This window comes from Nicotiana tomentosiformis, chromosome 8 (assembly GCF_000390325.3).
Source record: "Nicotiana tomentosiformis chromosome 8, ASM39032v3, whole genome shotgun sequence".
NCBI lineage: Eukaryota > Viridiplantae > Streptophyta > Magnoliopsida > Solanales > Solanaceae > Nicotiana > Nicotiana tomentosiformis.
The window spans coordinates 131,863,232-131,875,596 of record NC_090819.1 but is presented as its reverse complement, the minus strand read 5'-3'; the positions used below and the strand labels follow the sequence as shown (position 1 = coordinate 131,875,596).

Below are 12,365 nucleotides of genomic sequence, written 5' to 3'. Positions count from 1 at the left end.
ACTTTTTCCGCAGGGGCGATTCGGGAAGCCCAAGCTTTGGGGGCCCTCGAACTAGACAGGCCTCATGATGGAGAGGATCCTTTTCGTGACCTGTTTACCGGTGTCGAGGACGTTGCCAGTACTAGTGATACAACAAATCTTTTTCACAGAGTGCAGTAGGATTGGAATCAGGTAAGCCTTAAATTATTTTGTTGGCATTACCTTTATGTTTGCTTTTATTTTCTAACTTCATTTCTTCTTTCTTTGCAGGCCGCGGCAGTTCATCGAGAAGCATGTTCTCAGTCCTGAACCGAGCTGCGTCGATACGAGGCTGACCTTCAACGGGTTACAGAGCAGAGGAACTCCCTTAAACTCCTCTTAGGGCAAAGAGGAGAGGAAATAAAAGACCACCGAGCTAAGTTGGACATGGCTCACCAAGATCAAACTGATCTGTCCGAGCAAGTAATGATACTTATAAAAGCCTATGGGTTCGATACCGAAACGATGGCTAATTGTTCGGTCTCACGGCTGCAACAGAAAATTGTGATGATCTGGAAATTCCGTGAGGAGGTCAATGTGATAAAAGTGCAGTCTTTGAAGTGGAAAGAAGGTGTGGACCGCTTTGCTGTAGAGAAAGAAGCTGCTCGATCCCAATTATCATTGGCTAAAAACCAACTCCAATGTATGTAGGAGAAAACTCGGTACAAGCAAGAATAATAGAGGAGCTCGAGGCTTGATTGGCCTCTGAACTTGCCAAGGCCGAATCTGATGCCGAAAAGTCAAAGGACTATGCGGATGCGCTCGTGGCCGTCTATCGGGCCGATGCTGAAGCTGCCCAGGTCCAAGCAAGAGAGGCATCCGAGACTACCGATACTCGAGAACATTGGGTTGCTGAACTTGCTAAGTGCCGATCTCAGAGGAAGACCCTTGAGGATATCCGTTCTTGAGGTTTCGATCTCGCTGAAGAGATAAAAAAGGCTAAAGAACGCGAAGCCGATGCTGAAGCCTTGGCTTCCGATGATGAAGATAATGATAATGATGACAATGATGGGAGTAAGAGCGGGTTCGAGAACGAGGGGGAGCTCAGTGGAGAAGAGACCGCTCCTGGAGATAACCAAGAAAGTTAGCCCTTAGTTTCTATGTTGCAATAAATCATGTAAATAATATTATATATATATATATGTATATATAAATATCTTTTTCTTTTTCCGACTTGCTTCTGTTTTGTTTTCTGCCTTGTGAAGTTTGATTCATGCTTTATGAATGTTTTCATAAGGATTTAGGCAATTTGATCAAATTTGGACTTCGTAGACTTTATAACCGAGTGAGCGCTTACTCAAACTTGAAATAAGGTATCCCGTAGGATTAGTAGTTGAGTGAATGATTCGAACTCGATGTAATATAGCCCGTAGGCATAATGGTCGAGTGAGTGCTTGCTCGAGCTAGAACTAAAAGTAGCTCGTAGGATTAGTAGTTGAGTGAATCATTTGAACTCGATATAATTGAGCCCGTAGGCATAATGGTCGAGTGCGTGCTTGCTCGAACTTGAAATAAAAGTAGCTTGTAGGTTTAGTAGTTGAGTGAATGATTCAAACTCGAAGTAATATAGCCCGTAGGCATAAGGGTCGAGTGAGTGCTTGCTCGAACTCAAAATAAAAGTAGCCTGTAGGCTTAGTAGTCGAGTGAATGATTTGAACTCGAAGTAATGTAGCCCGTAGGCGTAATAGTTGAGTGAATGCTTGCTTGAACTCGAAATAAAAGCAGCCCGTAGGCTTAGTAGTCACTCAAACTTTAAATAAGGTAGCACATAGGCTTAGAAGTCGAGTTTAGTGATTGTTTGAACTTGAAGTAATACAGCCCATAGGCTTATTACTCGAGTGAATGATTCGAACTTGATGAAATATAACCCTTAGGCATAATAGTCGAGTGAGTGCTTGCTTGAACATGAAATAAGAGTAGCCCGTAGGCTTAATAGTTGAGTGAATGATACGAATTCGAAGTAATGTGGATCGTAGGCATAATGGTTGAGTGAGTGCTTGCACGAACTCAAAATAAAAGTGGCCCGCAGGCTTAGTAGTCGAGTGAATGATTCAAACTCGAAGTAATATAGCCCGTAGGCGTAAGGGCCGAGTGAGTGCCTACTCGAAATAATAGTAGACCATAGGCTTATTAGTCGAGTGAATGTTTCGAACTCGAAGTAATGTAGCTCGTAGGCATAATGGTCGAGTGAGTGCTTGCTCAAACTTGAAATAAAAGTAGCCCGTAGGCTTAATAGTCGAGTGAATAGTTTGAAGTCGATGTAATATAGCCCATAGGCATAATGGTCGAGTGAGTGCTTGCTCGAACTCGAAATAAATGTAGCCTATAGAATTAGTAGTCGAGTGAATGATTCGAACTCGATGTAATGTAGCCCGTAGGCATAATCATCGAGTGAGTGCTTGCTCGAACGCAAAATAAAAGTAGACCGCAGGCTTAGTAGTCGAGTGAATGATTCGAACTCAAAGTAATATAGCCCGTAGACATAAGGGCCAAGTGAGTGCTTGCTCGACTCGGAATAAGTGTAGCCCGTAGGCTTATTAGTCGAGTGAATGTTTTGAACTCGAAGTAATGTAGCCCGTAGGCGTAATGGTCGAGTGAGTGCTTGCTCGAACTCGAAATAAAAGTAGCATGTAGGATTAGTAGTCGAGTGAATGATTCGAACTCGATGTAATACAGCCCGTAGGCGTAATGGTCGAGTGAGTGCTTGGTCGAACTCGAAATAAAAGTAGCCTGTAGGTGTAGTAGTCGAGTGAATGATTCGAACTCGATGTAATGTAGCCCGTAGGCATAATAGTCGAGTGAGTGCTTGCTCGAACTCGAAATAAAAGTAGCTTGTAGGCTTAGTAGTCGAGTGAATGATTCGAACTCGATGTAAAGTAGTCCATAGGCGTAATAGTCGAGTGGGTGCTTGCTCGAACTCAGAGATTTATCTCAATCCTGTTTTCATAATAAATCTCGAAATAGAGGAATTTTTCTTGGATATAAGATATCGGTAAAGGAGAAAACTTTCTTTGCAAGTCATTATACATGTGTTCATATTTTGCGTCAGGGTCGGGCCAACTACATGAAAATGGTTCATTTTGATAATTTGGTTCTTAGAACTTTTCCTATTGGAACCCTGTTGTTACGAAGTAACTTTCTTGCATCAGAACTTGATATATTTGAGGGCTAATGCCCCCCAAGTATTCGAGATCAATTGTAAAGAGGCCTCAGATACTGTTAAATTGTTTCTAAGTTTAGCACGATCAATGGTTGCCTCATTAAAAACCTTGCCAAAAAACCCTTTTGGGATAAAACCGGTCAAAGGGAAAAAGAGTGCAACGCGTGCTTTCAGACCTAGGGCTTTGTGTTGAATGATCCATCTTTGTTACTGATCGAACTCTTGCAAGGGTTAGTTTTTGAAATATAAACGAACGTGGGAGGGTCGTACCTTAGCAGTAGTATCATTTTAGGTGCGACACATTCCAATTGCTTGACAGTTGTTTGTCGTTTATAAGGCCGACCTTGTTTGATCCTTTTTTGACATTCTCGAGAACCTAATACGGTCCTTCCCAATTCGGTCCTAGTTTTCATCCGTTTGGATTTTGGGTACTGAGCCTTAGCACTAAGTCCCCAAGTTTAAAGTGGTGAATCTTTGTTCTTTGATTATAGTATCTTTCGATTCGCTGCTTTTGGATGGCCAATTGGATGAGAGTAGCTTCTCATTTTTCATCTGATAATTCGAGGCTAGTGTTCATAGCCTCATTATTTGACTTTTTTGTTGTATATCAAAACCTGGCACTAGGTTCCCCGACTTCGACTGGAATCAAGGCTTCGGAGCCATATACTAAGGAGAATGGGGTCGCCCCCGTACTAGATTTTGATGTTGTTCGATATGCCCAAAGAACTTCGGGTAGGATTTCTCTCCATTTTCCCTTACCGTCGTTCAACCTCTTTTTTAGGTTTTGAATGATAGTTCTATTCGTTGATTCGGCCTGTCCGTTCCCACTTGGGTGATACGGTGTTGATAATATACTTTTTATTTTGTTGTCTTCGAGGAATTTCGTCACTTTACTGCCGACAAACTGTTTCTCATTGTCACACACTATTTCGGCGGGTATCCCAAATCGACATATGATGTGATCCCAGATAAAGTCTATAACCTCTTTCTCTCTTACATTCACGAACGCCTGTGCTTCAACACATTTAGAGAAATTGTCAGTCATAAATAAAATGAACTTAGCATTACCTGGGGCCGATGGCACAAGGCCGACGATATCCATTCCCCATTTCATGAATGTTACATTTTCGAACAAACTCCTTTGCATCTTTGTCCATATCGATCCAATAATAACCTGCCCTGATTAATTTTTGAACTAATGAATCGTCACCAGAGTGTTTTCCACCAATGCCCTCGTGTAGCTCACGTAGGACGTAGTCAATGTCTCCTGGACCTAAGCATACTGCTAATGGTCCATCAAATGTCCTTCTGTCTAACATTCCATCTGCAGTTAATGTGAATCGGGATGCTTTGGTTCGTAGAGCCCTCGAATAGTTAGGGTCTGATGGGAGCTTTCCATTTTTTAAGTATTCAATATACTTATTCCTCTAATCCTTGGTTAAGCTTGTAGAATTTATCTCGAAATGACCTTCTTCGATCACGGATCTCGAGAGCTGAACGATAGTCCCTGAGCTTATCTCGCCTTCCTCGACCGATGATCCCAAATTTACAAGTGCATCGGCCTCGCTATTTTGCTCTCGTGGAACATGCTGTAAAGTCCATTCTTTGAAATGGTGCAAAGTGACCAGCAGTTTGTCCAATTACCTTTGCATTCTATCTTCTCGAACTTCGAAGGTTTTTTTATTTGATTTACCACCAGCAAAGAGTCACACTTGGCTTCAATGACTTTTGCTCCCAAGCTTTTTGCTAGCTCGAGACCTACAATCATGGCCTCATACTCGTCCTCGTTGTTAGTCAACCTGGTAGTTTTGATAGATTGCATAATAGTGTTACCCGTGGGTGGCTTTAAAATGATGCCTAGCCCGGACCCCTTCACATTTGAAGCCCCGTCTGTAAAAAGGGTCCATACCCCCGATAACGTACCCGATTTCAATAAGAGTTCTTTTTTAACTTTAGGTAGGAGGGTCGGCGTAAAATCGGCCACGAAGTCTGCTAAAATTTAAGACTTGATGGATGTATGGGGTTGATATTCGATATCGTACCCGCTGATTTCAACAGCCCATTTGGCCAATCGGCAAGATAGTTCGGGCTTGTGCAAAATATTGCGGAGTGGGTAAGTGGTCAATACGCATATGGGGTGACATTGAAAGTACGGTCTTAACTTTCTAGAGGCGCTTATCAGTGTAAGTGCCAATGTTTCTAAGTGTGGATATCTAGTTTATGCTTCTCCTAAGGTTCGACTTACATAATAGACGGGAAATTGCATACCTTGGTCTTCTCGAACTAGGACACCGCTGACCGCGAATTCCGATACTGCCAAGTACAAGCAAAGTTTTTTGTCTGCTTTTGGAGTATGAAGCAGTGGTGGGCTCGATAGATATCATTTTAATTCTTATAATGCATGTTTGCATTCCGTGGTCCAAGCGAAATCGTTCTTCTTTTTGAGTAGAGAGAAAAATTTGTGACTTCGATCAGATGACCTTGAAATGAATCGGCCCAAGGCTGCAACCCGCCCCGTTAGCCTCTGCATGTCTTTTACGCTGTCCACAATGGTGATGTCTTCGATGGCCTTGATTTTATCAGGTTTAATCTCGATCCCCCGATTTGACACCATGAAGTCGAGGAACTTGCCCGAATCGACCCGGAAAGCACATTTCTCGGGGTTGAGCTTCATGTTGTATTTCCTTAAAATCTCGAATGTTTCCTGCAAATGGGTCAAATGGTCCTCTGCGCGCAGGGACTTAACTAGCATATCATCAATCTAAACTTCCATTGATTTACCTATTTGTTCCTCGAACATTTTGTTTACTAGGCATTGGTAAGTAGCTCCTGCATTTTTTATCCCGAAGGGCATCACATTATAACAATATGTTCCCTACTTGGTGACAAATGAAGTCTTTTCCTGGTCTTCCGGGTTCATTTGGATTTGATTATACCCGGAATAGGCATCGAGAAAAGTAAGGATCTCGTGGCCGGTCGTGGCCTCGATCATGCGATCGATGTTAGGTAGTGGAAAGAATCTTTGGGACATGCCCTATTTAAATCCTTTTAATCTACACACATTCTAAGTTTGTTCCCTTTTTTATGCACTACAACTACATTGGCTAACCATTCAGGATATTTTACCTCTCGAATGGACCCTGTTTTGAGAAGTTTATTTACCTCGTCCTTTATGAATACGCGTTTTACCTAGGACTGGGGTCTTCTCATTTTCTTCACCGGTAAAAACCTAGGGTCCAAGCTTAGCCGATGCATTGTTCGGGGGTTATCGATATCGATAAGAAATTGAATATGTTTTCTCCTGAGTTCGGGGGTTAACCTCGTTGCCTGGTATACCTTTCTACGGGCCAGTTCTTAATTAGTATGACTTTCTCCAATTCCTCAATCGTTGATTGGGTAGCGTCGGAATCATCGAGAACCACGAAGGATCGAGGGATCCTTTGATCATCATCTTCATCGATATTCTGGTATTCTGGTTGGGTTAAAGCTGATGTCTGTGATTGCTATTTGGCATCTCGTTCCCCTTTTAAGTCCGATCTTTTTTTTGGTAACGGTGAAGATATCAGATTTGCTTCCTCAGCGTCAAACATTTCTCTTGTGACTGGCTATTCTCCGTACACTATTTTGACTCCCCCCGATGTTAGGAATTTAAGAACCTGGTGTAGGGTCGAAGGTACAACTCTCATGTTATGGATCCACGGCCTTCCAAAAAGGGCGTTGTACCTCATGTCGCCTTCCATTACGTGGAACTTTGTTTTCTGGATGGTCCCGGCCATGTTTATCGGCAAAATTATCTCGCCTTTGGTGGTTTCACATGCTATATTGAATCCAATTAGAACCAGGGTTGCGGGTACGACCTGGTCCTGTAGATCAAGCTGTTCTACAACCTTCAATCTAATGATGTTGGGCGAGCTACCTGGATCAATTAACACACGCTTAACTTTAGTTTTATTCATAAGTACAGATATTACCAGTGCATCGTTATAAGGTTGTATGACTCCTTATGCATCTTTATCATTGAAGGACAAAGTTCCTATGGGTGCGTAGTCCTGAGTTCGAGATCGCTTTGCCCTCACAATCGATGTCTTAGTGAATTAAGAACCGGCCCTTGAGGGGTATCAAAGCAACCGATGATCATGTGGATGACGTGCTATGGTTCTTCTTGTTCATTTTGTTTGCGGAAATCCCTATAGACGTGCTATGGTACCCTTTATAGAATAACCGGGCTACCTCCTCTCTTAGTTGCCTGCAATCTTACATTCTGTGGCCATGGGTGCCATGATATTCGCACATTTGATTGGGATTCCTCGGGGAAGGATCAGTCTGCATGGGTCGAGGCCCTTTAGTGTATTTGATGTGTTCGATAGCCGACATGATGGCGGATGCATCAGTGCTGAAGTTATACTCTGATAACTATGGTGCTCTGTTAGATCCGGTAGGTCGGTGGAACCCATTTTTGTTCGTCAGTCCCCGAGACCCTTGACCTTGATCACTTCTTTTGTTGCTTTGTTCGGGCTTACGTCTCGATTCATTGATTCTGTGGTTTCCACTATACGGTCGGTATTGGTCCCTGATCGGACCTTATTCTCGATTGGTATCCCTTCGAGCAGCGGGTTCAGCACCCAACTGATCATCTATGACTCTAATTTTTGATTGGTACCAATTGTGCACGTTGGCCCAAGTGATCGCTTGGTACTCGATCAGGTTGTGCTTCAACCGCTGTGATGCCATCAAACTTCGTTCGTTCAAACCTTGAGTGAAAGCCTGAACAGCCCAATTGTCTGTGACTGGTGGCAGATCCATTCGTTTCGTTTGAAAACGAGATACGAACTCCCTTAGCATGTCATTATCCTTTTGTATTACCTTGAAAAGGTCTTATTTCCTCATTGTGACCTTTATGGCCCCGACATGTGCCTTTACGAAAGAATTTGCTAACCTTGCAAATAAGTCGATCGAATTCGGTGGTAGGTTGTGATACCAAATCATTGCTCCCTTCGAGAGGGTCTCTCCGAATTTTTTTAACAATAGAGATTCGATTTCATCATCCTCTAAATCATTGCCCTTGATGGCACACGTGTAAGAGGTGACGTGTTTGTTAGGATCAGTCGTTCCGTTATATTTGGGAATTTCGGGCATACAGAATTTTCTGGGGATTGGTTTTGGGGCTAGGCTCGAGGGAAAAGGCTTTTGCATGAATTATTTGGAATCCAACCCTTTTATCATTGGTGGAGCCCCCGGGATTTGATCGACCCTGGAGTTATATATTTCTACTTTCTTATCGTTGGCTTCGACCCGCTTTGTGAGCTCCTCGTGTATTTTAGCAATTTCGGGAGTAGTTCTCGATTCTTGCTCATTTGACCTTACGTTTATCCGAAAATTGGATAGAGTTGAATTTGAACGTAGTTCTAAGTATATGTGGTATAGCTTAATACAAATCATAAGTATAAATAGAAATCATAAATACGGATACCAAATAAACAAGGTTGGAAAGAAGATGATTTTTAGGACTAATCAAGATGAATCAATGTATGAAGCTTAAAGGAATAACTCTTCAATATAGGAGTGTATGGTGCTTTTGTTACAATGTAAAAAAGAAAAAACTGCCCTCTACAGATATGTAGCCGTCCTCTTTGTAGTGGAGGATCCTACTTTAGCTATAATTAAAAATGCATAGTGGAGAACCCATGATAAATCAGCTTTTCTCTAATTTCCACTGAGATTCTCCCCCTTAGTGTGTTTCCAACTGCTCTTGTGTGTGAGCTCGATTACGATCGGCCTCGGCGTTGGTCGGTATTGCTTCTAGAGCTCGATGTGGTCTCGGGATCAGGTGATGATTCGGTCTCGGTATCGGTTGCCCTCTTCCCCTTATGCTCGAAATCATCTCATCATAGTTCGATCCGGACCCGAGATCAATAATGACGTCGAGCTTGGTGTTTGACCTATACCTGAAATCTTATGCTTGTTCATACCATCTTCGGAACCCATCTCGATATAACAAAGTATTTCTTCGATCCATTATGTTTCGACCCCGATCAATCGTACGAAAGCCGAAATCTATTTCGACAGTATACAATAAGTATTACGAGGGTAAAAGTTTATCCACAATCGGTGTTTATGAAAATTAATGCATTGCATGTATTTGCATACAGATTCTCTCACTTATACATGAAGCTCTCAACATTTTCCCTGATAAACCCAAATTATTTAATTTTTCGTCTCCCCCAAATTTGCCTACACCTTGAACTTGTTCGACAAAACTACGATTTTGAGTAAAACAATTTTGCTACTGTCACGACCCAATTTCCCATGTAGGTCGTGATGACGCCCAACATTACCGCTAGGCAAGCCAACTAGTGAATTAGATAAATTATTTATCTTTTAATAAGTTTCCGAGTAATTGAATTTTTCCTTAATTAAAAGATTTAAGAAATAACAAGGTTAAATAAATAAAACGAAAGCAGCTGAGTGCAATCATAACAATAGTAATACTCCAAAACCACAAATCTATTGGTGTGTGACAAGACATGGTGTCACAAGTGTATGAGCATCTAGTAGATTTTATAAAAATCTAACCACTATATGAATATAAAGTAGACATAATATAAATACAAAAGAGAGACTCTAGGGGCTGCAGAACGGCTCAGGAAGCAGCTCACCATTAAACCTCGGGATATCTAGGACGCGCACCGGTAGGACCGCCTGATGCACCCAATATATATCAAGTCTAACCTCGAAAACGTAGTGACGCGGGGTCGACTTCGACACTTACTAAGGGCTAATAATATTAAGACATAAATTTTAAATAAACATGGGTTTTGTAAATAATATAGAATTTCATTAACAAGTAGGAGAAAATAATTCTTTTACAATTTTATAATTCCAAACAAATCACTTTACTTACAAGATATAACCTTACAAGCCACCACAAAATATCAAGGCACCAAGTATTATTATTAAGCACGATTTAGGTCGAGGTCGTACGGCCCGATCCAAAATAATATGTACACTGGCGAGGGTCGAGGGGCACGAACCATAGATGCATCTATCTACTGACGAGGCGTTCGGCCCACTCCACAAGAAGAGAAGATACCTTATAAGTATTTGACTTAATCATTATTAAGGCTAATACACATTGCAATACAATTTCCATTAACGGTCTTTCACCCTTTTATTTAACAAGCTCAAATATAATTTAGGCACTTTAAATTAACAAGTAAGGTGCACACATTTCAAGTAGTTCATGATCTGGGTCCTAAAACTACCCAGACACAAGCATAACTAGTAGCTACGCACGGACTCTCATCACTTCGTACGTACGTAGCCCCCCCACAATTAGAAGCAACATTAATTTGAATCACCTATCGGGAAAATTCCCTCTAACAAGGTTAGACAAGAGACTTACCTCGTCTCAAAGCTCACTTCCCGGTTACAATTTTGCCCTAAAGCCTCAATTCGGTGCCGAAAAATCCGAAACTAGTCAAACATTATATAATTTAATTAATACATGCTCAAAATTTCATAAGTTAACTATTATAATAATTACCCAACCCAAATTTGAAAGATTTCTAAAATTCACCCCGGGCCCACTCGCCCGGATTCCGGAAATATTTGAAGGAAATCGTTACCCATAACTTTTAGAACTCAAGTATACAATTTTCATCTCATTCCATAACCATTTTCGTGGTTATAGTCTCATTTTTATCAAAACTTAGGTTTTTCATCTAAACCCATGATGTTTCACAATTTACATGTTACAATCTACCCATAATCTATGTATTTATCTCACAATAGGTTGAATTTACTGACCTCCAAGTTTCTAGGTGAATACCCCTCTCAAGAAACTCCAAAAATGCACTAAATGGGCTAAAAAATGGCTGAGTCCCATTTGAAAACATTATGCCCAAGACAGTTACCCCCTTCTTCGCGAACGCGGTAAGGGCCTCGTGTTCGCGAAGCCAATGTATGACCATCCACTCAAGTTCCTCTTAGGGAACTCGTAGGCCTGGGATCTCAAAGCTTCGCAAACGAAACTCCCTACCCGCGAACTCCAAGGACAATCACCCAGCTTCTCAAATCCTTCATCGCGAACACGAGGGTCCTTCTGCGTTCGCGAAGAAGGAAACCAAAATTGGGAATTCTAGGTTTTCCAACTCAGCTCCGGGTGGTCCGAAATACACCCGAGCCACTCGGGACCCTGTCCAAATGCACCAACAAGTCCCTAAACATAATACGGACCTTCTCAAACTCTCAAAACACATAAAATTACAATAAAACTAAGAATGACATCTCATAACCAAATTGAACCAATTTATGATTTTCAAGTTTCCAATTAGCTCCAAAGGCGCTGAATCATGCCTAAACCACGCAGAATGATACCAAATTTTGCATGCAAGTCTTAAATTACTCTACTAAACTATTTCTAGGTTCGGAATCCCAAACGGACCCCGTTAACACTAAAACCTACTCCAAACCAGATTTAAAGAACTCTAAAACCTACTATAAGGCAATTTTCACTGTTAAGCACTGAAACGCTCCCGGGTCATCCAAAACCCCATTTGAACATACGTCCAAGTCCAAAATCATCATATGAATCAATTGGAACCGTCGAATCCCGATTTCGAGGCCGTTTAATCAAAATGTTAACCAAGGTCAAACTTAGCCAACCTTAAGGAAGTAAATGTTTTGATTTCAACCTGAAACCTTCCAAATCCGAAACTAACCATCCCTGCAAGTTATAAAACAGTAAAATCACATATGGGGAGTCTTATTTAGGGAGAGGAGGATCTAAAAGTAAAACGGTTGGTCGGGTCGTTATATTCTCCACCTCTTAAACCAACGTCCGTCCTCGAACGAGTCTAGAATAATACCTGGAGTGTTGAATAAGTGTGGATATCTGCTCCGCATGTCCTCCTCGACCTCCCAAGTCAATTCTTCGATCTGGTTGGCCCCTCCACTAAAGTTTTGCCGCAAAAGTCTTCTTGGACCTCAACTAGCAAACCTGCCTATCAACAATGGCAAGTGGCTCCTCCTCATAACCCAAGCTCTCATCTAGATGAACCGTACTGAAGTCTAACACATGTGACATGTCGGCATGATACCTTCGGGGCTTAGACACGTGGAAAACTAGATGAACTCCCAATAGATTGGGAGGCAAGGCAAGCTCATAAGCAACCTCCCCAACTCACCT

At 41.8% G+C, this 12,365-nt stretch overlaps 1 protein-coding gene across 1 annotated transcript in view; it reads left to right on the top strand.

Moving 5' to 3' along the window:
• The first annotated feature begins 483 nt into the window (after positions 1 to 483).
• Positions 484 to 12,365, top strand: part of LOC138898170 (uncharacterized) — a 38,404-nt gene continuing 26,522 nt past the window's right edge. Inside the window, exons 1-2 of the mRNA XM_070184211.1 lie at positions 484 to 661; positions 928 to 1,101. Of these exons, the coding sequence (XP_070040312.1) occupies positions 484 to 661; positions 928 to 1,101 (352 nt within the window). The remainder of the gene's footprint in view (positions 662 to 927; positions 1,102 to 12,365) is intronic.